Source organism: Neopsephotus bourkii, unplaced genomic scaffold (genome assembly GCF_033783945.1).
Source record: "Neopsephotus bourkii isolate Nb327-2 ecotype Australia unplaced genomic scaffold, CSIRO-AGI_Nbou_v1 NB_324, whole genome shotgun sequence".
NCBI classification, from domain to species: Eukaryota; Metazoa; Chordata; class Aves; order Psittaciformes; family Psittacidae; genus Neopsephotus; species Neopsephotus bourkii.
The window spans coordinates 38,201-65,834 of NW_026900832.1; the positions used below are offsets into that span (position 1 = coordinate 38,201).

Genomic DNA, 27,634 nt, shown 5'->3' on the forward strand with positions numbered 1-27,634 from the left:
AGGGAGTGGACAATGAATCCTGTTTATTACGCTCCATTCTGCCTTCTGAGGCAGAGCCCTGCAGGGTGCCTACCCTTCCTTTCTCTTCCCTTCCCTCTTTGTCAGGTGAAATACTGACACTTTCCCACAGGACATAATCCCTCCTGAAACCCTTCTAAGCAATCTGGACTGTCAGACACGGAGCCTCAGAGGAATTTCCACAGAGGCTACATCCAAACGTTACACCACCAAAGAAGCCAGGGAATGCTGTCAGAACGTGATGCTCCGGTGCCAGGCTCTCGCCTACAAGAGCCCTCCATGGAGGTAGGTGCGAGACATCGCTCTGACACGTGTGAGTGGAGAAGGACAAACGTTCACACCACTTTTGTGACCACAAAGATCAGACTACAACCAAACTCCTGAGGGATGGGTGTTCTGAGGAGCCCAGCTTCAGCGAACAGATGAGACCAAAGCGTATCCCAGCACCAGCTTTCTCCTGCTCTATCTACCTCCCTTCATCAGCAAACTGCAGTTCCACTCCGTGCTGCTGCAGCCACCCCACCACCAGCACCCATGCTAGTGAGCTCGAAGCAAAGTCACACAGGGCTGCATCTTTGCCCTCCCTGCAGATACACCTTGCTGCTTGAGGCAGAACCCTCTCAGCTCACATCTCTTTCACCACTGACCCCAAGACGAATGATCATCTCTGGGTTGGTGTCCTTTGTCACCTTGATGTGTCACCCTGGGTGCATGGGCACTACTGAGGGGTGCAGGCTCCCTGCTGTAGCCCACCATGAGCTGGAACAAGGCACCACTTACCCAGCCCCCTCATACATTCCTTTTCCTGCCAGCATTAACGTTGTCAGATTGGCATTTTCAGCATGACTTTGTCAAGATGAACTTGAACTACACACGCATCTGTCTTCCTCACATCAGCGTGAATCTTCTCTCACCGCTTCCAGGGTTGTTAAACCTTCTCCTCTGGGACTGCACCAGGATGGCCCTTTCTTCTTGGGGATAATGGGACTGTCAAACAGGATTCTAGAAAGGACAGAATGGTTGCTTTAGTTTTCCAACTTCTTTATAATTAGAAATTCATTCCCATCGGAGCAGGAAAAGAACAGATGATCTGTCAAGGACAATCCTGGCATTTTTTAATGGCATTCATAGGTGATGGCTTATCAGAAGCCTGTTTCAGGACTTACAGTTAAGAGGAATCCTAAAGGTAAAGCTAGCAAACACTAAAGGCAGGAATCAGAGGGCGTAGGAGAGTGAAATAAGTATTCACATGCAGTAAACCACTAACACAGACCTGTTCAGACAACTGTAAACGGGGGACCCATAATGCACAATGCAGAAGCACAGGGCAGACTTCAGAGTGCCAGGAGGCTTACAGAAGGAATGGTTCCCCTCAGCATCCCTTTAGCCATAAGACTTGGATCCCCACTAGCAACAAAGATCTCAGGAAGGTTAGGCTGGAGTATATAAAACCATGAGTGTAGCACAATACCCAGCCCGTCAGTGGCTCACATGTTGCCTTTGGAACAAGAAGAGAAGGAAGCAGGTATCTCCTGCTATGCCAGCCTCTCTACACTGCATACAGAAACGCTATTGAAATGCAGCCACTTCTGCAAGCCACAGAACACAAAATCACTGTGTTTTTAGCATGAGGGAGGGGAAGCAGAAAGGACTTGAAGTTTGACTGCCTAAGACACCAAAACCAGCTCCATCAAACAGCTCTGACTGCAGAAAGACCATAATTTACCATCTCCCCTGCAAAACAATTTTCAGCACGATAAGGCTGCCAGCAGCAAAGCATCTCGCTGGTTTATTGGTAAATCACAGGAGAGAATCTTCAGCCGAAGCATCAACGCCAGGCAATGATTCCTACACAAGCCTGTGCTCACAGCTTGGAAAATTGCCTGGGTGTCCCAGCAGAATTAAACAAGATAAAGAGAGAGTGATTCAAGCAATGACTAAGAACAAGGCCTGGAAAAGACTGCCTGCTTACAGATCAGCGTGATGTTTGCAGTAATTAATACATGTGACAAAGCAGAAAGGAGCACAAACAGGTTACAGTTCACATCTCACACAGTTTAAAGTTTCCATTGCCGTTTGAAAGGTCTGATGTACATCACCCACCTTATGCTCTTCAGCATCACTCAGGGAAACTAAGCACACCCTGAAATAGATGTCATCTGATTGTGTCAAGGCACTACAGCAAGGATGGAAGATCATAGACTCAGTGGTCTGGGTTGGAAGGGACCTTAAAGCTCATCCAGTTCCCACCTCCTGCCACGGGCAGGGACACCTTCCACTGGAGCAGCTTGCTCCAAGCCCCTGTGTCCAACCTGGCCTTGAGCACTGCCAGGGATGGGGCAGCCACAGCTTCTCTGGGCACCCTGTGCCAGCGCCTCAGCACCCTCACAGGGAAGAGCTTCTGCCTAAGAGCTCATCTCAGTCTCCCCTCTGGCAGGTTAAAGCCATTCCCCTTGGCCTGTCAATAAGATGCACCCAACGCACTGATTTCTCCATAGGCAACTGTGCTGAAGAACAACCCATGGCTGGGGCTTGCTCCTTCACCCACCTGGGGATGCTGAGGCCACCCAAAGCCAGCACCATGCACATCACGCAGCTCTGGGAGACATGAGCAGGGCACTGGGGTCTCTCCCGTCCTCCTGGTGTAACTACATCATCAGGCCACGATTCTCACCCTGCTTCTATCCCAGTGAAAGCTTGCTATTCCCAGGCACATTTATTTATTGCTTTATCCTGGTCTCCATGGAAACAAGCGATGACATTCCCAGCTGCTGCAGGGAGGCCGGAGCCAGCGGCATGAAGCACGGCAAAGGCTACCACCAGAAAAGCACAATTCCTCTGCAAAGAGCAATGAAATAAGTGGCAGGAGAGTTGAAAAGCACTAAATGTGAGAGGCCTGAACTTAAACCCACTTCAATTATTTAACAGGATTGCCTGCTCTGTGTATTTGGATGAGTAGGATCAAACCTCAGGACTGCTGAGGTTGTCTCATCAGCACGTGCAGACAGCGCTGGCACATTGTATGGCTGCACCCACTGGGCACCTCTGAATTGCTTTTTATCAGCCTCCTCTGGAAATGATGAACAAAGCAAAGCCAGATGCTCGGAGCTGAGCTTGATCCTGCAGAAATCCACGCCATCAGGTGGGTCCAGGCTTGCTCTGAGCAAATAAACACAGGTGGCAGTAATAACACAGAAATACAGGCAGCAAACACAAGCCATGCAAGCCTGCACCTGGAGTCAGGGGTCGCTTTGCCAGGCACCAAGGCCCCATCAGACGGCAAGTTCAGTGCCTGTTTAGTACTATATAGAGATGTTTGGTTGTCTGGGCTGTGAAGAACGTGAAATGTTTTCCCTTACACATCTCATAAGACCAAGTGATGGCTCCAAGCCCCTGTGTCCAACCTGGCCTTGAACACTGCCAGGGATGGGGCAGCCACAGCTTCTCTGGGCACCCTCTGCCAGTGCCTCAGCACCCTCACAGGGAAGAGCTTCTGCCTAATGTCTAATCTAAATGATGCTGTAGCAAGTATTTATCTGATAGAGGACATTATATCATGCAATCAAATGTACATTCAAAGGACAGCATCCCTATAATAAGGTCCTGCAGAGCTTAGTAAGAAATCCAAACCTACTGATGGATTTACATGATGCTCAAGGGTCCTGTGCAGATGAGATCTACACCAGCTTTGTATCCCATCCATCTCTCACCGAAGTGTACTGTGTGCTCTCAGTGGAGGCAAGGCAATGAGGCTGTAACATTAATGCACCCAGAGGCAGCACATCCATATTGCCCTGCTGAAAAGAGAGAACAAAGAAAGAAATCAGGACTAATTAGCCCTATAACATGTCTGAGGCTGGGTTTAGCCTCACTCAACGACCACAGTCAGCAGAGGAATGAAGAAAAATGGAGGCAATTTGTGGCTCAGTATTTATTAGCATTCAGATAATATGCCCCATCCATCACACACAAGGCATGTTTCAGGAGTAGCAGTGCTCCTGTGTCCCGAGTACCCAGAACCCCTGTAAATCCTCAGATCTATTCATCTGGAAACAACCGCTGGGGAAAGCCATCTTTAACTTGTGATGGAAATAAAGACTGATGATATGAAGTAGTCATAAAAGTAAGAGGCTGAAAGAATCAGAGAGAAGGAATCCACTGCTTCCTACAGACATAGATCTGTGAGTTACAAGATGCCAGGCACAGCTATGGGATTATGGGAATAAAACCTCAGCTGACATTGACAGAGACCATTTGAAAGCATCTAAAAGTCTTCAGACAAGTTGTTTGTTCCATTTCACAGCTGCTACTTAGCAGGGCAGAGAAAGGAAGGAAACAGTCAGGGGCCTGCAGAGGTTCCAGAGAGGAAAACATTAAACAGGATAGCATAAAAGGTTGGTTCTTCTCTTTATCCAGAAGTAACCATGGACAGCATCAGACTTAGCCAGGTCTGAACAACAGACACATCTGGTTCCAGATGTTGCAGCCCCCCACTCCTGCAAGCACTCCAGATAAGCAGCCTGGAATGACTCTTCCATGTGCCATTTTAAAGCATAGTTTAATTTCTATGTGGCCCTCAAAGAATGGGTCCTTCCCATCATGTACTGCTTAGTGGAGAGAAGGAGATAGCAGCAGCGGTTCGCAGCCTCACTGCAGGCCTGGGAAGCATGCTGGTTTTCAGGTTTATTCCGCAGGCACTCCCTGAAATCTCATCAATTTTTGACTCGACAATACCCTAAGTGGCTGAAATTAAAGATATGGAAAATTAAACATGCATTTAGGCACTTGCATAAATCAAGGCCTATAAAAATGAAGCACCAAATAAATCTCTTCACGTTGATTTCTGCTTTGCTGAAGTTTTAATGAGTTTTGACCTTTCATCCCCACATCAGCATTGAAAAATCTCATATCATTTCCAGGGAAAACTTCTTGCCTTTGTCTAAGAAAATGAATTGTTCTGGGTCCTACACAGTTGTCAGCTTGAAAACAGTCGGGCTGCTCAGCAGCTGCTAACTGAAAACACACAGCAGAAAACAAAGCAACCCCCATTTCCTAATGAGCGTCTATTTATAACAATTATAAATCATTAATGTTGGTTAATTTATTAACATAACAGTGACATCAGACTTGATATTTCTGGCACAGGCACATGATGTCTCAAGTTATTTATTGATTCGTATCATCTTTGACAGCACAGGCAGGTGAGACGATGCACTGATGGAGTACAGTGGCAATTGCTGGGCTGTAACCAGTGGATACAGAGACTCAACAAGGATGACAGAAGAATTAGCTCACAAAACATATTTGACAAATAGATGAGCTTCAAAGTCTCCAGTGGCTCAGGACTGTAATGGGTCTGTAATGAGGGAGGAGGTTAGTAAACAGGAACATTTGAATTCAGGAACAATGACATGCAATTAATATCAGTGTCCTACCCCACATATCCCCAGAACAATTAGGATGTGCTGAAGGAGCAGTTGTGTTTGCTGAGATTTCTGTGCTACCAAATGCTGGGGATAAAGTACACTTACAATTTAGGAAGGTCTCACCTCTGGGGTGGAATGTGCCAGATGTTTAACAGTGCATGTAACAGCTCAGAAGAGGGAGCAAAGGGAGAATCAGCTACCCCAAATGGATCTGAGTCCTAGGATGGTGCAATGTAGTCACTCACCCTGGAATACAGCCAAGGCCCCGGACTGCAAACACCCTTGCAAGACGTGCCACCTCCGCTTTTAAACAAGTGATCACTCTCTTGATCGCAGCATTATCTGGGGGACACCAGTTCCTCCCAGTACAGCTGGATGTGAGGAAGAATTCCAGTGAAGGTGGTAAAGCACTGGCCCAGGTTGCCCAGAGAGGTGGATGCAGCATTCCCAGAGACATTCAAGGCCAGGCTGGATGTGGTTCTGGGCAACCTGGTCTAATGGGAGGTGTCCCTGCTCATTGCAGGGGTTGGACTAAATGAGCTTTGAAGGTCCCTTCCAACCTGAATTATTCTATGAGTCTATGAATAGAGATTGCTACCATATCTACCACCAACACTACTACTGGCACTCAATGGTCTGGTACGGACTGGTACAACCCAGTCTGTTTCTCTACACTCACCATAAATAATGCAGTACCTGCAATGGTGTGGATCCTCTTTCTCTGGCCATCATCCTGTACAGTTCCCTTAGAATCACAGAATAGTTAGGGTTGGAAAGGACCTTAAGATCATCCAGTTCCAACCCCCCTGCCGTGGGCAGGGACACCTCGCACTAAACCACATCACCTAATGTCTTCTTGTCACATCATGTCTTCTTGCCTGTTGAGAAGGCAAGCAAAAACCCAGCCAAACCCATGGCTGAACCTTTATATCCTAAATTTGGCTCCTGGATAAAGTATTGACACCTGACAGCCGTGGATCCTGCAGCTTCTAGAGTTCAGTCTGTGAGCATAAGTGTCCCGCTAGAACAAAAACTGAGCCTTGCAGGAACGGGCTTTCTCCAGGGATAAACAACTCTCCAGAGCTGCACCTCATGTCATGTGCCTGTAACAAAACCAGGACAGGGATGGGACAGGGAGGAGAAGGCTGGCTGATTCATAGAATCATAGAATAGTTAGGGTTGGAAAGGACCTTAAGATCACCCAGTTCCAACCCCCCTGCCATGGGCAGGGACACCTCACACTAAACCATGTCACCCAAGGCTCTGTCCAACCTGGTCTTGAACACTGCCAGGGATGGAGCATTCACAACCTCCCTGGGCAACCCATTCCAGTGCCTCACCACCCTCACAGTAAAGAACTTTTTCCTTATATCCAATCTAAACTTCCCCTGTTTAAGTTTTAACCCATTACCCCTTGTCTTGCCACTACAGTCCCTAATGAAGAGTCCATCCCCAGCATCCCTATAGGCCCCCTTCAGATACTCGAAGGCTGCTATGAGGTCTCCACGCAGCCTTCTCTTCTCCAGGCTGAACAGCCCCAACTTTCTCAGCCTGTCCTCATATGGGAGGTGCTCCAGCCCCTGATCATCCTCGTGGCCTCCTCTGGACTTGTTCCAACAGTTCCATGTCCTTTTTATGCTGAGGACACCAGAACTGAATTCCTTCAGTCTAGTCCACAAAGAGCTACAGATGCAGTCACACCAGAAACAGGAAGGGTACTCAAAGAAATATGAGGAATTAAACATGCATAGGTATACAGACCGTTCAGGAACAGGGAAAGGTATACAGGTAATGGTACAACCATACCTAAAGCTACCGGATGACCCTCTTCTCCAACCTTAACCACCCCACATCGTGGCACACCACAGGGTGAAAAAGCGATGGGTAGATGGCGTTTTATGTGTTGTACATGAAGCCCACCTCTGCACAGTCATCAAACCAATAGCTGGAGGGGTTTAAAGACAGAGTAGCAGGCACCCCAAGGTTTACCAAAAGCTGTGCTCCAGTGTAAGCTTGAGTGCAAGCAGCTCAGTACAAGGAGACTTAGGATTCAAGCACTGATGCAAGCTCACACCCAAAATACCAGCTAGATTTACCTGTTGTCTCTGTTGTGAACCCAAGCCTAAATACGTGAAAATCTTCTTTTCCCTTCATGATGAATACACATAAATTTGTGTTTTCCTGTGCAAATAGTCCCATCAGGGACATGTAATCATGAAAAGCACCATGTAACGTTACTGTAGTTCATAATATGCATCCTTCTTCTGTTTCCATTTCTATTCAACGGGAGTTACACATCGTTATTTCAAGGAAGGTTCATGGTTCTTCCTGAATTACTGTACTTTTACTGGCACACAAGCAGAAGTGCTCCTCATAGGAATGAAGCGGGGAAAAGAAAAGAGCATGAAAGGCTCCATTAGGGAATGCTGGAGCCATTCAAGGTCTTCTCAAGATTAACAGCATTTTTATGGAGATGTACTTGCCCGCCTTTCTGCTGATGCTTTCAATAGGGAGCTGCAGTAACTTGACTCAGAATTAAATGAAGCTACTTATATGCATAAAGTTAACCAACCACTTAATTAGTTTCCTAGTCAGCCTCTTTCTGTAAAATGAAAGAAGGGGATTCATGTTTGCTCCTCTCACAATCAAAACCTTTCTTTTTTTAAGGAAGCAGTGATACTCTGCTGTCTATTCACAGGGCAGAGATGTGGTGTCTATGGGAGGATGCTGTCCTCTGAAAGAGATCTGATATTCATCGTAATCACACTGTATTTTAGAGCACCTCTCTGAGCAACTCATTTCTTAGCTAACAGCTGCTTGCACCGTGGGTAGAACGAGCATCTTCTTGCACCTCAGCACATTCCTTCCAGTGATGACATGACAAGAAGAGGGACATCAAGGGAACCCCTGTGCAGGGCCTTGCTCAAGTGGAAATCAGCCATCCCATATGCTTTGATAAGAGAGGGCATTTCTTCCATCTATCAGCTCTTCCCTCAGGTCCCTTATAACACACTTCACAACCAAAGCCATACTTCCCTTTCCCAAGTGCATTACCGCAAGCCTGCTCACCCTGGCCATCAATATATGCTTACATCCCTCAGACCTGTAAAGTCTCTCAGGCTGGCTTCACTCTTTGCTGTTGTCTTAGCCTGTATCATCTTGTGCAATAACAATACAGCTGGATTTGGGCTGCTCAACAGATTGGCTTCAGACCCAACTTTGTGCAGTGTTTTCCTTTCTGTACCAGGATACAACACTGTGCTCATCATGCCATAATCTTCCCTCAGGAAAGCAAACCAAACCTTTAACTGCAGATAAAGTCAAAAGCCACCTCTCCTCTTCCTACGATTTTAAAGTAAAGCCATGTAAGTCCCACAAGAAGTATGTATAGGAAAAGTTTAACACCCTTTTGTGTCATGCCTTGGGGTAGCTGAGGATACTGGACAGGGATGGCACATCCTCCTGCTGCCACGTCCCCGAGCAGACAGCGGCTGCAGATGGCTGTGTCACTGTCCTGATGAGATGTGATGGTACTAACGAGATCCAGGAGCCACTCCTGATGGGGAATGATCAGAAATGGCTTCATTTCACTCTTGAATCCTGACAGAAAACAACTGTGGGTGTAGTGAGAGCGGCAGTTCAGGACAGGAGGGGGAAAGAGGGGGAAAGCTCATCACAATCTGCAGCCAATTTGAAACACTCCTCTGGGATGGACTCGTTATCAGGCCTGTAACCAAGCATTTCACCTAGCATGTACTGCCTGATAAACACTGATATTCTGCTAATAACAAACTGCCATCTGCTATCTATTAATGCTTGTTAAGGCCACTTTAGAGGCCAGGAGAACCCTCCCTGTGCCAGTGTTTCCTCCTCTATCTGCATTTTCTTTGCTTCCCCTTTTTCGCTTCTGTGGTCAGACGGGAACCAAACACTGCCAGCTCCTTCTGACATCTCCGATAAGGTTATCTGGGATCCTAATGGTACATCCTAAACTTAGATTCAAAAGCAGAAAATCACTAATGGGCTCCTGCGAGCAGTGGAGATTCTGCTCTTTTTAGAAGGCTTTAAAGCTCCCTGCTGTGGATTGAGCCAGTTTGGTCTTCCGACATGGAAAAGCTGTCAATCATCTCAGCCAGTGCCCTCACTAAACCAGTCATTTCACAAGCCACATGACCCAACCAGCCAAGACACTGAGCAGGAAAAGGCAACAAGTGCCTTAGATCCATGGGTGTTATTAGGGATAGAGACGGGAGCCTACACGCTCTCAGACATTGGCTGGTTTTCATCCCTTCTCTTCACCTTTGCCTGAAAGGGAATGCATCAACAAAGGGAAACCTCAGCAGGAGTTTAATCAAAGCTGCAGACAAAGAGGCTGGAGTCTGTCCCTTTCTGTTGAAAGCTAACTTTAAGGTCTGTTGTGTGACAGTGGTAGCACTCGTTATACTGCATTCTGGACTCATTATTAGGCTAAAGCAAAGGGCCCATTTCTATCTGCAGAGTGTAGAGCAGGGAAGAGAATGAGTCCCAGTGACTCTTCCGTGAACCAAATGCCCTCCTGGCTTTGTTTGTCCACACGTGGCCTTCCCTTGCACATACACATGTTGTTCTCTTGCGTTTGGCTCTTTGCACAGCAGAGACAATCCAGTTTTTTGTCTGCAGAGATGGTTGTCAAATGAAAGGCAAAGCTGCTTCTGACAGACTCTCTGTCACGATCTAAGGGTGGTTGGTTTTCTCAAGCTGGTGTTGAAGTAGAGGAAAAGATGACAACCCTTGGAAGCAAAGTTGCTTTGACTTCTATTCCTACCCTTCAACTGAGTACTGACACCACCACCAAGGAAGGCTGAGATCAGGATGCCATTGCTGCCCTGAGCAGTGGCTGGTTTCCAGTTTGACTCAGGACTAGTGCCTATGACACAAGAAGCACCACAGAACTGCTGCTCTTCTGAAGACTTAGTGGACCTACTCAGTGGCAAAGGAAGGATGTGACCAGTTTCAGAGCAGCATGTAGCGAACAAAGCTCCCACTCACCTCTCAGAGTGTGTAGGTCATGTCTGGGACTGTCCTGTTCACGGATGCATCACAGCAGCTTGTACAGTGAGTGGATGTGGAGTGCGGTCTGACAAGGAGGATTTTACAGAGGGTATTTTTAAAAGCCTCTTGCTCTCATTAGTCCTGATGGGAGGGGAGCAAGGGAGGAAAGTGGAAAATGAAGAGGCAGCTAACTTGAGAAATACTGAAGCTGCAAGCAAATAACTGTGAGGAAATAAAAGCTGTAACAACAACAACAAATCTTTGAGGGTTTGATGCATTCCTGCCTGTAAATCTGCCTGGATCTATTTAAAGGAGCAGATTTCATCCCAGTATATAGATTTCCAAAGTTTGTTGGAGCTACTGCAGCTTACACCATTTGTAAAGACAGCTCATTGCATCGGAGAGATGCCCAGCAGAGAAGTAACTGCACAGCACATTCCCTTATGATGAGCAGAGGGGTGACTGAGGAGACCAGTGTCTGTGAGCTCACCTACACGATGCAACCTGCTAGTAAATAAGATAAGGTCATACCTCTGCTGCTGGACATGTGGAAATGTGTAGGATGGGTTGCACCCTATGTTATGCAGGCTGCACCATCACAGGAAAACAGAGTGGAAAGCAATTGCCACATTTGGTTTGGGTGCTCTATTGAGAAAGTAAAGTAATGGTGCAGGAAGCTGGCATCACTCTCTAAGCTGCAGACAGCAGCCCTCTGGAAGAAGATGTGATCATGTAATTAAGGAGTGTAGCACACTGTAAGCGGGCAAAGGGGCTAATTAAACCCCCAGACTCAGCCTCCATTCTGCTGTTTTCTGGTGGTGCTGATCTTCACTTTGCAGCCTTTGTAATATGAGTTTAATATAACTTTCTGTGCACAATAGCCTCCCGCTCGCATGCTGCCTGCATTGAGTCACAGCACAATGAGTCTCTCGCCTCCTGAAGTCATGTAATTATCTCAGGATCTTAAATTAAGAAAAAGAAGAGGACTCTTGTAAACCTCTCTGTTGGAAGAGAAGTGTGAGTAGGCGACTCCAGTGTTTGTGTCTGTCTGCGGAGAGCCTGAAACAATGGTTCGGAGCGAGACGGAATGTCGTGTGTATCCTAATAGGAAACTAATTATTCCTGCAATTACCAACAGCATCCCCTCAGGGAACTCTGTCACCCCCGTGGGTATTTATGGGACTAAGTACAGGGAGGAATCTTGCCGATGACCCTAGCTGTTATTCCTTCTGCTTCTTCTAAAGATAAAGCTCCTTGATCTGTCTGGGAGAATCTATTGGGAGAATAAAGGACCCCAATGCTCAGAAGCATCTGGATTTCCCGATGCCATCTGCAGGTCCTGTCTTTGCCTCATGCTCTGGGGATATCAAAGGGACCAGAAGTCCTGCATTTGAAGGGTGTCTATTTGCAAATGAGGGCACAACTAAGGGCAGTGCTCTTTGGCAGGACTCACCTCCAGGATAGCCCTCGGGAGCATCAGAGCCCGCAGCAGCACCGAGAGCAAAGCTCTGCAGGGAGACAGGCTGCAGAGCAGAGACAGGCAGTTATTTTTAAGCCATCTCTCACATATAGGCAGTTCATGTTTATGGAATATGGCACAGGAGGTATCTTAAAACCAAAGCATCTCTCCAGCTATGCGTATCCAGGACAAACACGAGGTGAATGATACCCTCTAACTTCCTTCCAGAGCCACTTTAGTGGCAATCAGAGGGAACATTTCCTAGAGAAACAGTTCATATCAAATTTATAAGCCTTCCCTTAGGGAGGAGACGTCTATTTCCCCTTCTACCTGTCATTCTTCTTCGTTTATTTGATCAATAAGGCATTAAATTTGGCAGGCTTTAAGTAAAAAAATGAGCTCTTCATATTAAAGAGAGCCTGGATGGATAAAAAAACCCTGTTAGAATCGAGATGCAGTTAATAGGAGTAAAAATAAATAGAAACAGAATCTAAATGTAAATGAACATTACATCACCACTGGCATTTAGGCTCATTTTCAAATACAGAATTAGAAACAGACTTAACTTGCTGAAGCCTGCTGTGTTCATACAGATATAGCTGCTCTGGGGGACACAGGTTCTGTCTGTACCTTCAGCTCCCCAAACAAGCCGCAGATGAGACCCTTACTGGACAAGAAAGGAGGAAGAGGGGTCATGCAGAGGAGTCAAACCTCTACTTTCAGCTCAAAAGGAGAGCTAAGAGGTTGGGAGGAATATGATGATGTTCCTGCTTCCCTGTCCTTTGTAAACTGAAGCAACACCAGGTTAACCGGACCCTCTGAATTGACCTACCAAGTTGGAGCTTCTACACTTCTGGTCTTTAGCACAGCTCCTCCATCAGCTCAGACGAGACCCATGGCCACCACGCACTTACATCACGAAGTCCCATTTGTCCATGGAACTGTGGAGTGTTAATTCCCCTGCAGGTGTTGCCAGGAGGGTGAGACACTCTCCTGTCTGAGGAGGCAGCTGAGCATCACACCACCGTGCCCTGCCTTCGGGGCTCACAGACCCCTTCCCACTTGGCTGCCTCTCCACAGCCTCAGAGTTCTTCCTTCCTTACCCCTAGGGATCACTGCCCACATACCCACGTTTTCCTCTTTACATAAGGAACGGAATTGCTGGCAGCTCCTCTAAGCTGATATTATCAGTAGGTCACAGCAGCTTTTCTGACTGTCTTCAAGCTGCAGGGGCAGTTTTCAAAGCTACCCTTCCCCATTCTGTGCTCTGAGCTCCACGCTGATGAGTGTAATTTCCCTCTGCTCAGAGGTGAGGTGAGCTGTTCTGTTCAGCTACGAGCATGGGGTCCATCATTTAGGTGGAGATGCAGTGATTACGTGTGAGGCTGGTTCTTTTGAGCGCAACTGTCTCCCACAGTGCCTATTACAGAGCAAAGTTTAACACTGCTCTCACTCCCACTAATCCCTTTGTGTAATGTCACATTACGCATTTGCTTCTACAACTATTTTTGTAGCTCAAGGTCTTAAACTTGCATCTTCCAGCTTCAACCGCTTTTGAAACCACATTACACTCAACAGGGAAGATCTGGTCTGTCCTGACACACACACACACAGGCACAGAATTACCTTTCTCTCCCACTTACACATTCCTTTGCTTAGGAACAAGCCTTGGCTTGAGGCTTGAGGCAAACATAGAATGAGAAGGGCCAGAGTAAGCCTGCAAACCAACCCCAGACAGATCCTACAACTCTGTCAAAGCCTTTTACTAGCCTTTATCCTGCCTGGGTGGTTTTAGTAGCATATTAGCACAGAGCCATGCTGTGATCAGCAGGAAGGGCTTGCTTATTGCTGGCTGGTTTGAAGACAAGCAGAGCAGATAGTCCCAGTGAGGTGGGAGCTAATTATTGAGGGCTCAATGGAAAAAGATGATGATGAGATGCTGTTGAAGATATGGAAAGCGCGTGGGAAATGGAAACCTTGCTGGCTGTGCTGTTGTTCATCCACAATCAACTCCTTGTGTTGAAGTATAAGATTCATTTTAATCAATCTCATATTCTGATCTATGATCTTTGGAACTGCACAGCTCCCTGTGATGAGTGGGGAATACCAATGTACAAGTTGGTGATCTCTACTGATACACAAACTTATTCCTAGCACTCCCCAGCCAGCAATATGTCTTCAGGCTCATTCCTGAAGAGCAGGAGACATATTCCATTGAAGGGCTCACCTCGGATGGCAGATACACATCAAGAGGTTTCCTACATTTACTGTGCTAAGTAGATCTGTTTTCTCTGGAGCAGTAACCTGGTTTGTGCTTGGGAGCTTCAGCTCAATTCACTCAACACCAAGCAGATGAAAGGTGACAGCATGTAGTTGAGTTCTAGTGCAGGCAAAGGCTCGACTCTTAGTGATGAAGTGAGGAAGAAGATTAGAAAAGGAGGAAAAGAAACCAAAACGTAGTTTTGGCATCAAATTCCCATCCCAGTTGTCACCTCAAACCCTGGAGTTACACAGGAGCCATACAAACTCAAGGCATCATTTGCAAACTGAAGATACACCTTGAGTACTATCTCTTAGAGTAAGACCCTCATGCTGGTGCACCTGGATACCTCCATCCACCACAGCTACACACAATACCAACCTGTTCCGTTGCTTCTCTCTTCTCTTGTTCAAAATGGCATCACCATTTACAAATCACCATTTACTAACGTTGACAGTGTTAATCTCACTCATGTTTCCATCTGTTGGGGCAGATCATCAGTGGATTTCTCCTGCCTTTTGGCAGACCACAACATTTTGAACACTGGCATGACATGAATCATAACAAGCACAACTCTGATAACGCTATTCAACAGCTCCATTAAGCTCCCATGACAATGCTGGCAATGTGGTGGCCCAGCAGGACCAAAGGCTTTCAGGGAGACTAAGGTTAAAACATTGTTAAGACAGTTGACAAAGCAGGTTGCTAGAGGTGCTTTGTCCAAGCCTTTTCTCCCTCCTTTGGTCTCTTTCAGGAGCTCACAGCATCACATTCATCTTTCATAGACTTGGCTCCCATGGGTCAACACACTTTTCTTATGAAGTGCTCCTACCTGGAAAACATCTTCTTCATCTTAGGGAAAGTGAAGGAACAAAGGAAGAGTTATAGGAAGTGATTCCCCGGATGAGCTCAGAGCTCACCTCCAATGTCTTGCCCAGGTGCTTGCCTCAAGCAGCCTGTCTCCAGCAACAGAGCAGTGACAAATGCTTCATAGTCAAAACCACTTTTAATAACCTGCTTATTAAGACAAGTATCATCTAAGCCCCAACCATGTGTTACCTGCAGGCTGTTCTACTGGGATGCTGGGCATCTCCTATGTGATCATCATTATCCTTCACTACATCCTTTGGTTTTGCTGCCTAACAGTTATGTCTCTTTATCTCTCCATTCAATGCTTGGGACATGGAATTTTTCTGACTTATGGATACTGGGTATCACAGAGAGGAGCAAAACAATTGCTGCATGTCCCTGAATTCAGACCAGCCTCACTAGATACTGAGAGTTACGCCACGCTGCAGGTCAGCAGCAGGAATGGTTCAGAGGCTGGATTTATGGGCAGCTAAGAGCCAAGTACCCTAACAGTGAGTGAGGCAAGGCCTCAGTGCTAATACATCATGGAACTAACAAATTACTTTTATAAAGGCAAGCAATAAAAATTGATTTCCATATGGATTTTTTTTCTTACTTTGATATTCCTAAAATCACTATCCTGAATTCCTCCGAGCTGGAGAGTTCAATATTACAGGTTTGGAAAAATCCACGTCATTTGTGATGACATGAAGGGTACCACTGTCTGCTTAAAGCTTCTTCCGCATATTTGGGCATCATTTAGCTTTGTAACAAATGATATTACACAAAATTACTGAATCCTTAAGGGTCTTAAAGAAAAACTACTTATTCCCAAATCCTACCGTGGCGAGAGGGATAAGCCATCTCATTTCAAGAAGGCCTCCTGACAGATGAGGAAAGGCAATGCAAGCAAAGCAAACTTCAGAATCACATGAAAAAAGCCAATGATGCTCATTCCCTTTTGATGAAGAAAATTTGGAGCAACTCTATTTAGATTTGTAATGAGAAAGAAACATTCTGTTTCCTGACAAAGAACTGTGTCACAAACTACCTTAGGTCTAATGTAAGATAGGGTCAGGCTGTTACCGGCTGTGTCTGAGCTCCTCTCTGAATAGATCTTTTCTGACCAAGAATTCTATTAAAAGATCAGTCGAATGCTGCTTTCAGCCTGAAATCATTACCTTGTTGTGAAGGACCCGAGACTTCAAACCTCAAGATCTTTGCTTTCTTACTCACCCACACACACGCACACACAGATGTGGAAGCTCTGGTATTGAAAGAAGCTTTTGTCACTGGTGGGCTCCTCACTTCATTCGAGATCATTCAGGCTTTCCTGCCCTTTGTTTCCCTCAGGATTGTCATTTCAGTGTCATCTTTATACGAGGCACGAGGTGCGAGTGAGAAGGGGGAAAGGTAAACCTCATTGTGCTAAACAGCAGCATCTGCACTCGGATTGAAGCGAGCGGTGACACGAAGCAGTTTAAATCTCATCTGTTGAGCCTGCACGAGGGGTATTTGGCAACACAACAGGCACAGACCCCCCTGGACACTGCTGCAAACAGCCAATGTCACTCCCTGGCAGATGGGAGTGCACATTTCTGCAGGCCCTTGGGCTGACAGAGGAAAGGCAGAACCAGCGATCTGGGGAGCAGAAGCAGGCAAAAGCACTGGAGACCTCTGCAAACACAAGTCATCATTTCACACAGACACTTCAGAAAGGCTTTGCCAGCTCCTCCAGACACTGAATCTTGCTGTTCATCTCCTTTGCTTCTATATTAAGGCACAAAGAACTGTTGTTTTTCCATCTCCCCCTGTAAACTCAGTTACTCAGTGGCTCACCTGGCAGTTGGGGTGCTGGTCTGTGCTGCAGGCCAGCTCCAGAGAGAGCCCTCAGGACATTTATAATGACACGTCTGGTGACAAGAGCCCCATGTCTCCTGAGGACTACATCCCTGTTTGCTTTTCCAGGTTCCAGGGAGGACAGGGAGAAGTATGCAGCCCTAAACACGGTGCCTCTCATACTCTATTTTGTGTCATTTTAGGTAGTAAAGAGTTAAAGTTCGGTGAACACACAGACTCCATGGAGAGCTGAAGAAGATTTTGTGACTGACCCTTATTCTTACCCACCTTAGGCATCCAAATTGCCTGTCAGGACTGGGGGTCGCATTGAAGCTGCCAGGGTTGAAACAGAACCCTTAAATGTAGGAGAATGCTTCTCCTTTGCAAGAAGCAGGAATGCCGGAGGAAGAGGATGTTAATCCGAAGGAAGGGTGGCACGCACTGCAATGTAACCTCATATGGCAGAGAGGATTTACTGTGCTTTTCAACAGGAAAAGCTCCAACATTTCACAAGATATGCATTCTCTGTGATTACTTGTAACGCGCCATAGATGTGCTTGGCACTTCACTGTCAGAAACACTGGCAGGTCTCTGCCTCAAGGAAGCTATAATTAGAGTATAGCAAGGGAAGATGATGGATACGAGTGTATGGGAGGACAGGGATACAACAGTGAAAGATCACGAAGAGCTTTAGCTGTTCTTTCCTGCATTTCTCTTTTCGTTCTCTTCAATGCGATATGATGTCAGTGTAGGACCAAGAGCTGATGGAACTTCTGGGTTTTTACCCCACAAACCTTCTTGTGTCCCAAACCGGAACAGAAAACTGAAGCTCTGAAATTCTTCATGAAACAAGCACATGCAGGAAGGGTGAGCTGGAAGCAGCCTCACCGAGCTGCCTGCCTCTCCTAGGGTGAGTGTTTCTACCCAGCTTTACCTCTGCACTGAGACACAAACAAGGGAAGAAACAGCCTACCAGGGCCAGTGCAAAAGACTCATGGCCACGGCACAAGGAGGTCTGGAGTGTCTGAGTGCTTGTTGGAAGCCTTGTGTCAGTGGATGTTCTGTGAAGGGTTTTGGTGAACAGCTTCTAGTGGAAAACGGCTTGAGCAGAAATCTGTCAACCAAATCCAACACTGAGACCATGGAGGAATAATGGGATAGAATGAAAGGGAGAAAACACCAGGCATAGGGTAGGGAAGGAAATGAAGGCAGAAAGGTGACTCCAGAGCAAATGTCCCTTGAAGAGATCAAGGGAGCCAGGAGAGCTCTGCTTTTACCCGCTGTTTGAAGACATTTGGTCATAACCAAAGCAACTCCCTTAGCAGATGAGAAAGCAAGGACCTGGAAATGAGATCCCAAAGGGAGTCCCATGAGGATGTCAGTCAGTCCTGAAGGGAACTGCAAAAAGAGCAGGCAGACACATCGCTGTAGGATCATGGCCCTTTCTTGGATGTAAAGAGAACAGCTGTGATGAATCCACTCCTCCTCTGAATGGAGACCAGTGACCGAGCTCCTAGAGGATGCCCCTGGCCTGGAGACATTAACAGCTTCAGATTCCCAGCAGCATGTGGGAAAACTGAGCAGGCAACAGGTTTCCAGATCATTTCAAGTGTATTAGTACAGTTCCAAAGCACACAGCTTCCCCTCAAACCCCTCACTGTGATTGGGAAGTCTCTGGCTGTGTCTTGCACATCAGTGAGTCACTCGGTGTTTTCCTTCTGCCTAAGGAGCAATCTGACTATGCAGGAATGAGAAAGGAAAACAACTTCTAATCTTGCACCTGAGAGCACAATAACCTGTGTTAAGCACTCACTTGCTTTGCACTCACAGGAATAACCCCCAGGGTGGCTCAGGGTCCTTGCTGGGGAAGGGGAAAGGTGCCTGGTTCCAGATAGTGAAGACAAATACAGCCCCACAATCACATCAGGTAGATTAGTAAATGTATCCTGCTAGAGAGATACTAAACCCTTCCCAAATGAGATGGAAACAACCTGCCCTTGCAGAGTAAATACAGAATGGCTGTGAGGTACTGAGGGGTGAGAACTGCAGTTGTACAGAGATGAGAAAATACATGGAGAAAGCTGAAGTGAGGGAGTGGATAAAGGGAAGGGGTGCTTGGGCAATCCTAATGCACTCGGTCCTTTTACAGACCTGTGTTCATTCTCTTTGCTCAGTGTGCTAAACCCCTTCAATCTCCAGTTTCCCCTTGCCCTGGGGTCAGCACTGTGGAAGTTCTGGCTGCAGTAGGAAAGGGCTGTTAATGCGAGGACGGGAGAAGGACTTGGGTTATTTAGCTCCCTGGCTCTGGATAAAGCTAATGAGGATCTTCAAAAGCACAGGGGGAAACCAATAAATCTCTGAATTGAATATCTATTTGGCCACCTTTCATCTAATGATCTCAAACCACTTTTTATACACACATCAATACATTCAGCCTCTGTAAACGCAGGCAAGTCAAGCTAGGAACAAAGCAGCAGGCAGCAGCCACAAGCCCTGATGCTCACCCTGTGCTGCAAGGGTAAGGTTCCCAGTCTCAGGAACACTAACGGAGTATCTGGAAACCTGGGAAGTGGTGATGAATTGCTCTCAGCAGGGCAAACTGCGCGTCTGTGGAGAAGGAATTGTGTTCTGTGCCATTCGGAACACAAAGAGCACCAAGCCAAAGGGGGGCAGGTGGCTGCTTCCCTCGGAGCTGTAATTAGTATTATCTGAGCAATGCAGAGCCCACAGTGCAGGTGTCTCCTCTTGGCAACCAGCTGTGAACAGGCAGGATATTGGTGCTGATACTGGAGCCTTTCCCACGAAGCAGGAAACAGCAAAGTTAAGAGGAAAGCAGATAATGTTAAGGAGCAGCAGTTAACAGTCTGATGCTAGTGTGCTTCTGAGTGTGGAAGGTGTCAGGAACAGTGACCAACAATCAAATTTGACCTTTCAGCATCTGCTACCATTTCACATTCTTTCTGTAGCTGCTGTTTCTAAGGCTGAGAGGATGTGGTGAATGGTCCTCATGCCACCAAAGAAATATAATCAGCAGCTCTCCCACTGGGAGGCTGGGGTGTGCCACCACTGGCACCATTGCCGGTAGGATCTCTCATCAGGCCAAGGACTCTTCCTCCACTGCTCCTGCAGCTGCAGAGGAAGGCACCTGTTCACACATCACAGCATGGACTGCTTTGGGTTGGAAGCTCATCCAGTTCCAACCTCCTTCCATGGGCAGGGACACACTCCACTAGAGCAGGTTGCTCCAAGTTCCATTCAACCTCTTGCTTCTCCTGCCCTAAAGACACCAGAGCACCCATTCCTACCTGGCCCACCAAAGATCCTATCTCCTGGAAGTGCCCAGTCTCTGCTAAGTTTTACTGCCATTAAGCTGAATCCAAACTATCTCTTACAGTCCTCAGTGGTGCCTACATTAAAGAGAACAAGCGTGCTTCAGACTACGCAACAAAGGAAAGACGCAGGAGATCTTTTCAGGTTGCACATATCTGCCTTCCTCAGTGGGCTTTCTGCCCTTCTCTGTTGAGAGAGAGGAGAGGGTCTGGTTCTATAGGAGAGCTGGAGATCTGCACCCATGGGTGGAACAGCAGGGCTTCTCTGCACCACCAGAAACCCTCTTTAAAACAGTGACTGCAAAATGGCTTTGCAGAGGCGGGAAGAACCAGAGAATACCATGTTAGTGCCTCAGATAAAAGTGAACAGATCAAACACGACAATGTTCTCACTGCCAAGCTGGGATCCTGGTTTGTGCTGCTGGAGTAAACAAGCTCAGGATAAAAGGCCCCTTCTGATACCATGCTGGTTTACCCTACAACAAAGTGCTTGAAGATGAACCAAAAGGCTTTTAACTAACCTCTCAATGTGTCTGCAGTGTTTGTGTCTTGCTGCTGCTAACATCTAAAGCAGCTCAGGGAGTGATTGTCCTTCCTCTGAAGCTGGTGCTGTCAGTTGCCCTTATTTGCTCTGTGGATTTAAAGCAGTAATCCCGCTAATGGGCAGTTTGCAATGAGACTCACTGCAATTAGTTACTTTCCTTAGGACCTTTGGAACACCTTTCACAAGCTTAAACTTCTGCCTCTTCCCACTGAGCAATAACCTGCTAGTACCTGACTAAAGAAAAACGCTTTTCATATGGGATCACACTTCAAGGCCCTGGAGAGCAGAAGTCTCTGTCCTGCGAACTATCCACATGCAGAATTCCCACCAACTACAGCAAGCAGAGACTCCGGGATTAACTGGTATCAGCAACAACAGGACTCTTTACAGCAATGAGAATATTGTACTAAGCTATTCTGGGGATGGAAAACAAGCTCTGCAGATTCCATTCTTGGAACTTGAATACAGGTAACCTCATACAGCTTCCCATCCTCTTTTTTCTACGTTATTTCCACTCATCAGAAGCAAGTGGGAAAGGTAGATGGTGGTTTAGGTACTGTTTCTACACATTCCTGCAATCTCCTAGAGGTTTTCCAGAGTGCAAGCTGTGCATCAGAAACCCGCTTATTCTGGATATGATCCTAAACATTCCCAGAGCTCCACAACATTCACCTCTGTGAGCAATGACAATACCCTTCAAGGAATTGGTGAGCAAAGGGACACAGTAAGCATCCTTTCTACTAGATGGGACTGAGTAGCTGATGGATCCACTGGTTGCCATTGTGCTGACTCACTCACAGCTTCCAGTTACAAGTTCAGTTGTACTGATTCAGGCTTATTCTTTCCATGTGCTCCTAGCATCCTTTAGGTGCAATAAGGGAGCCAGGATACACCTTTCCTCACAGGCAGCATTGCAAAGACAACAAATACCAACTATGAGCCCAGCTTGAGATGCATCACAACACTAACTTCAACTCCTTGCCCCACACCATCCCCTTCTGAGATGGATGAGCATGTCCTGATGCAGCTTGTGCTGTGCCCAAGCTGCAATGCCCTCAGCCAGTTGTTGGAGCAGCTCTGATCCCATCAAGATCTTCCTTATGCAAGTGGTCAAGCTTCTGTTGTTTAGCAGTCATACTACACTGTACATGGTTTATAACAGATGGGTCTTATTAGCCAGCCAGAAGCTCTGTAGTTCGTATTCCCAATATCCCTGCCTTGATATTTGTTAAAAGCATTAATTCTAACTTTATGCAATCACAACCCCCTATGGTCACACTGAGAAAAGAGATCTAGGAATGCATACTCTGAAAGAAAGACAGTGATTTTTGACTGGCACATTTTAATGAAGGTATCATTACCATGGCCAGGGATTGGTATCATTTGGGTGGAACAAAAGGAGCAGCTCTTCTGCTGCCTTTCATTCCTGCTGCCAGGATCCTGCAATCACATCTCAATAACGTCAATTTGCTGGCGGCATTAACGCTGTTGGAAATGGCCCCTCTGAACCCTTACAGCACGCTGTATGTGGCTGAGTTCTTCAAGGGTGCAGCAATGAGGGCAAAACATGTATTACTGCTGATCAGAGAAGGTGACATGCCTGGATTAGGACTGTCATTCCATGCTTCAGGCTTCAGCAGCTGCCATTTCACCATGTGCTTCTCTTCGTAAGCCAGCTCTTGGGAAGCAGAGAGGTCACCGGCTATTATCGGCAAAGCCCTGGTTGTTTCACTTCAAGCCCAGACTTTCACATGCTGCACCATCAGGCCTGAATAGGCACTGTCCTCAGTGCAGCCTGGAGTGTCTGCTTTCCCAGAACAGGCTCCCAGAATATCATACCTCCACACTCTATGGGTAAAAGAGTTCCATTGAAAAGGCAAATGTCACACAAATATCACATGCTTCGGAACCTGGATGCAACTAATGATCTCAGATATAGAATCCCAGACTGGTTGGGGTTGGAAGGGACCCTAAAGCTCATCACACATTCACTAACACTGAAACCATTCACAGCAGCTTGTTCCCAGCTGCTTTCGTTCCTCAGCTCCCCAGGCAGGGACGTGGAAAGGGCTGTGGACCAGTGCTGCTGGTCTAGTATGCTTTGATGGGAGAAGGTTTCTAGCACCTTCCAGCCTGCAGCACTGGGCAGACACCCCCAATCCCCAGGGTCACCAGGAGGGAGCTGCATTATCTGCCATGGGTGATTAGGAATCAAGACTCTCTATGGATCACCATACCCCATCCTCTTACTCACAGGATGCTCACGCAATACAGTCTCTAAGGAGTTAACAGAGTATCTGCTTTCTTCTTCACAGATGACAGGGTATAAAACACTTGCCTTGCCATGCAGCAACTCCATTTCTACACTAAAAATCCCCAAGCAACACCTTCAGCATACCACAGGAAGACAGACAGAAGTGGATGTTGCAAGTTTACTCGTATCTTGGGTACCATATGCTATCCAGTAATATTTTGGGCTTCTCAAGAAAGCGTTGGTTTTCTACTTGTTTAATGTGTGTGAAGAAGTGTCTACCACCACCAAGAAACATTACTCCATTGAGCTGGAAGCAACAGGTCCAAGTATTCCTGGAGCATAAACATTTTGGTCTAGATGGGGTATTATATCACTTGCTCTATTCCCCCGTGATGCAACAGGCATTCAGCTCTGCAGCTGACTGATGGCACGAAGACACACTGCAAGAAAACCTGATGAGTTAAATCCCATGATAACCACATCATTTTCCACTAGGTTGGGTCCGATTCCAGCCATCATCACATGTAAGACAAAGTGACAAGCTGTGCTGCAGCCTAATGCAGGGCAATAATAACACAAACCTCCCTGCTCCACATTTCAGGAAGCTGCTTGCTGGAAGGGTGAGTGGAAGAGGGTGGCAGTTAGAGAGTGAACACACTCACCATGGGCTCCATGTTCAGCTGTCAAGGGACTGGGACCAGATGAGCTTTAAGGTCACTTCCAACCCAAACCAGTCTGCGATGCTGTGATTCCTCAGACTAAAGCAGGAAGCCCAGTGTTTGCTGTAGTCATCTTTCCTAACATGAGAAGTGCCAGTTCATCTTCAGGGGTGATGGGAAACTATGTGGTTTTAAAGAGGGCTCTTCTAAACCTTCCAAACTGATTTGTTAAACACCAACAAGTAATGCCCAAACACAACAGACTGGTGCCTACAGTTTAGATCTGGATTCCTAGTTTAAAAGGGAGGCTTCAGAGTATTTCCTCATCTTTGAAATACCCACATACAATTACGCTGATACTCTCATGCAAACAGCCTATGGAGGAAACACTGGTTTGGAGCACAATAAACAGTTAAATTTCAGCAAAAACTCTGGAAGGACTCTTGTTATGTGTTGCAAAGAGTCCCCATTTCTAATTAAACATTCTCTCTGCACCAGTGATTCAGACACGCACAGCTCTCCAGTCCCTTATGGTTTTCTGATTTTCAGCTAATAAGCCAGACAGCACATCCCATGGCTGAGGAAGCTTTTGTAGCCAGAATAAACCTGAGAGCCAACAATGAACCAACACAGTATCGAGGTGCAATGGATGTTCTCGCAGCATCACCAGAACCTTGTGGCTCTAATGCCAAGTGTTATATCCTGTGTTACCCCAACTCCCTGAATTAGAAGGAAGTTTGAATGGTTTTAAAACAAATCTCCAAACCACAAACCAAGAATGAAATAAAGACTTGGAGAGCATCAAAAAGATGCAGGTGTATTTAAGGTGGCCTCAAGGTCTGTGACAGGCAAGGGGGAGAAGGAAGGTTGTTTTCTCTTACAAGGCTCTGACAGGCAGGCTGATGTCATTCCCACCTTACGTGAAAGGCAGGGAAATAAAAGTGGATGCTTTAACCATCTCCCTGCCCAGAGCGGGAGATCAGGACAGCACCTACATGGCAACACTAGAGGGAGCAAAGACAAGAAAGAGATGAAGAGGAATGAAGGCAGGAGAGGAAGAGCCACACCAGTGTCTGAGATAGCTCTGAAGAGGAGGGGAAGGAAAAGGAAGGGTTTGTGCTTGTTGTGCCTCAAGCATTGGATCAAATGTACTGAGCATAGAAGTCAAAGGATGGTCCCTTCTAAGTGGGTCCAGCAGGAAGGGAGCAGCTGGATTCTCATCTTGGATATGATCAGGATTCAGGTTCTTCAGGTCACACTGAGTCCTCACTCACAGCCAGGTAAGCACGTTACTGGGGATGGCTTTGCCCAGGAAAAGCAGGTTCCAGCTCGTTCCCATGGTGCAGCGTCTTGAGGGCGAGTGGGAGCAGAAGAAAGCACCAACACATTTGCTGTCTCTTGGCAAGCCACACACACCCGAGCCCTGCCCAGAAGACAGGTCCATCCTACCTGGTTCTTCTCTTTCATTTTTGGTCTAGAACTTCCTTCAGCCACCCAAGCTAGCTCCAGGCTTTCTCCAGTCAAAACGCAAACAGCTGTAGAGCCCAATCATACTTCTGTAAAGAATCAGAGCTGCTCTTTCCGTAATTGAATGCTCTCCCTTTAAGAAGTTATCCGAAGTTATTAGCCCTTCAGGAGTCATTTCTCAGCTCTGTGCTTTGATCCTCTGCTTCCCCAAGTCACTTCCCACCGAGCTGCTTCGGAACTTGTTTAATAGTGAATTTGTCTGGACATCATTAAAAGCATTAATGCTCCAGGCAATGAGACTGTGCCAATTACTGTGTCAAAGTGATTCAATTTGAGGGGGGCACTAGGAAGCAGGAGTTTAAACAGCTTAAAGGCTTTTGACAGTGGGGAGGAAGAGAACCAGCTCTGCTCTGAAAGCCTGCCTATGGACTCCTGGACCACTGATGTGGATTTAAATGGATCATTTATATACAGTACTCAGCAGATGCTGAGGCATGAATTGTGCACGTGAGATACCAGCTTAAGCAGCTCTGTCATGATGAAGCCTGAGAGAGCTTCTAATGAAACTTAAACCCATTGCAAGAAGGTTGGGAAAACAGCTTCCTTTGAAGTACTGGTTCTGCATCCCGGCACGCTTCGGTTTCATATGGAATTTCTCAGTGTCACTTGTTTCAACAAAACAGGTTTCCAGGATTGTCTGCTCCAGGGTTGTACTCCTGGCATTTAACAGATAAAGCCTTTGGAAAGGCTTTGCTCTAGTCTTAGCTATTACTTTCATATATTATTTACTTATATATATATATATACACACCCTTATTACTACTACTTCTGCTGATAATAATGTCATATGCTACATATCAACAGCTCTCTGGTAGTTATACCTACACCCTTTCAGGCAGGTGACACATCTACCAGCCAGTTGTGTCCTGTGGTGATCTTAACCTGATTTCCGAACTCTCCCAAGGCTCCTTTAGCTGGTACCAATTCCACTTTTAGCAGAACCATGCAGCTGGGTGATACTAAAGTCAGCAAAACTCTCCAGCATAGATTCATTTTCCAGGTTTAAAATGCATGCACTAGGGAATCCTCCTAAAGTCAGCCCTACCCCAGCACCACTTTGCTGAGATAGGATTAGAGCATCCCTTGCTGGCAAAGAGCTCCCAGGCAAATGAAATGCACCAGGAACACTGCACTTTGTACAGATATAATAAAACTCTCTGCTGGAGGAAAACACGCACCACAGGAAGATGAGATTTGCTGACACATGGGCTTTGGCATCGCACATCTCCTGTTCTTGAATGACAGTTATCAGAACTCTACTGCATCGCTCCGACTGTAGCTGCACCAGTGAAAACACTGCTTTTTTCCAGCACAAACACAACTGCCTTCAGAGTTTATACCATCAGAATTCAAAGAGTAAGGAAGCACACCATGGAGAGACATGGTACATAAATACCACTTGGAGTTAGCCACACCTGACAGCTACACAAAAGACATGGGCAGGTTTTGAGTGGAGAGTTCAGGCACCCAGCAAACACAGGAGCAGTGGGTGTGGGGAGCAGGAGGAACAAAGAGTGCAGAATAGGGGGAGAAATGCTGGGGTCTGTAACACAGGTAGATATAGGGGTAGATGCAGAAAGGAGCCAACAGAGCTGTTCACAAGTTAACACCACTACACAGGTGGGAAGTTACTTTGCCCCCACCAAAGATGAGGTGAATACACAGACTGAGATGCAGACAAACACACAAACTCAAGGGATTCAGACATCTCATGGTCTTTCTCAAGGAATTAAACAAGGAGCCCTTTATTTTGTGCCAAGATGATGAGATTAAGAGACACTCATCAGTTTTCATTTACACTCATGGGAGTATGAATAAAACAAAACAGATGACAATTTCCTTACTTAAAGAGATATCTTCAAATATCTCTTTATATCAAATATCAGCTATCTTCATTTGTTTCTAAATAAATGAGCAAACTCCACAAGTTCCTATTTACCAGCCCTGTTTCCTGCAGTCAAACACACACCTGCTCACTTTAAACCCAGTGTTGCTGATTTGTCTTCATGTAGCATGGGCCTACACAGCTATCAGAGGGTGGGAGCTGGATTCTGCTCTGGCCCAAAGATGATGAACAGAGCAGTTAACTCAGTTCTTGGGTCCTCCTTGCTGGCAACGCTTGGCCTCAGTTTGACTCCCAGGTCACTATAAAGCCCCCCAACTTCCTAGTTAGGAAGTGAGAAAACCAGAAGAGAAGCCACTGAGAAACCACAACCATGGAGCCCCATCAAGTTACTGTTAGCATCACACGCAGACCAGAGCCACAAAACACCTCAGAGCTAATGTTTACACTTTGCTCCATAAAATCCAGTGAGGAAAACAGTGGGAGGAATCTAGCAGGCCCAAAAAGATGACATTTGTGTAAATATCTGCCTCCAACCACTCAGTTCCTAACCCTGCGGGATTTCAAAGTCCATAACTTGTTTTAGCACACCAGCT

General features: G+C 46.5%; 1 protein-coding gene across 1 annotated transcript in view; it reads right to left on the minus strand.

Annotated features, from left to right (window-relative positions):
• Positions 1-804: 804 nt before the first annotated feature.
• CUNH8orf48 (chromosome unknown C8orf48 homolog) overlaps positions 805-27,634 on the minus strand; it is a 59,005-nt gene continuing 32,175 nt past the window's right edge. The window contains exon 7 of the mRNA XM_061347760.1: positions 805-1,020. Coding sequence (XP_061203744.1) covers positions 947-1,020 — 74 coding nt within the window. The 3' untranslated portion in view covers positions 805-946. The remainder of the gene's footprint in view (positions 1,021-27,634) is intronic.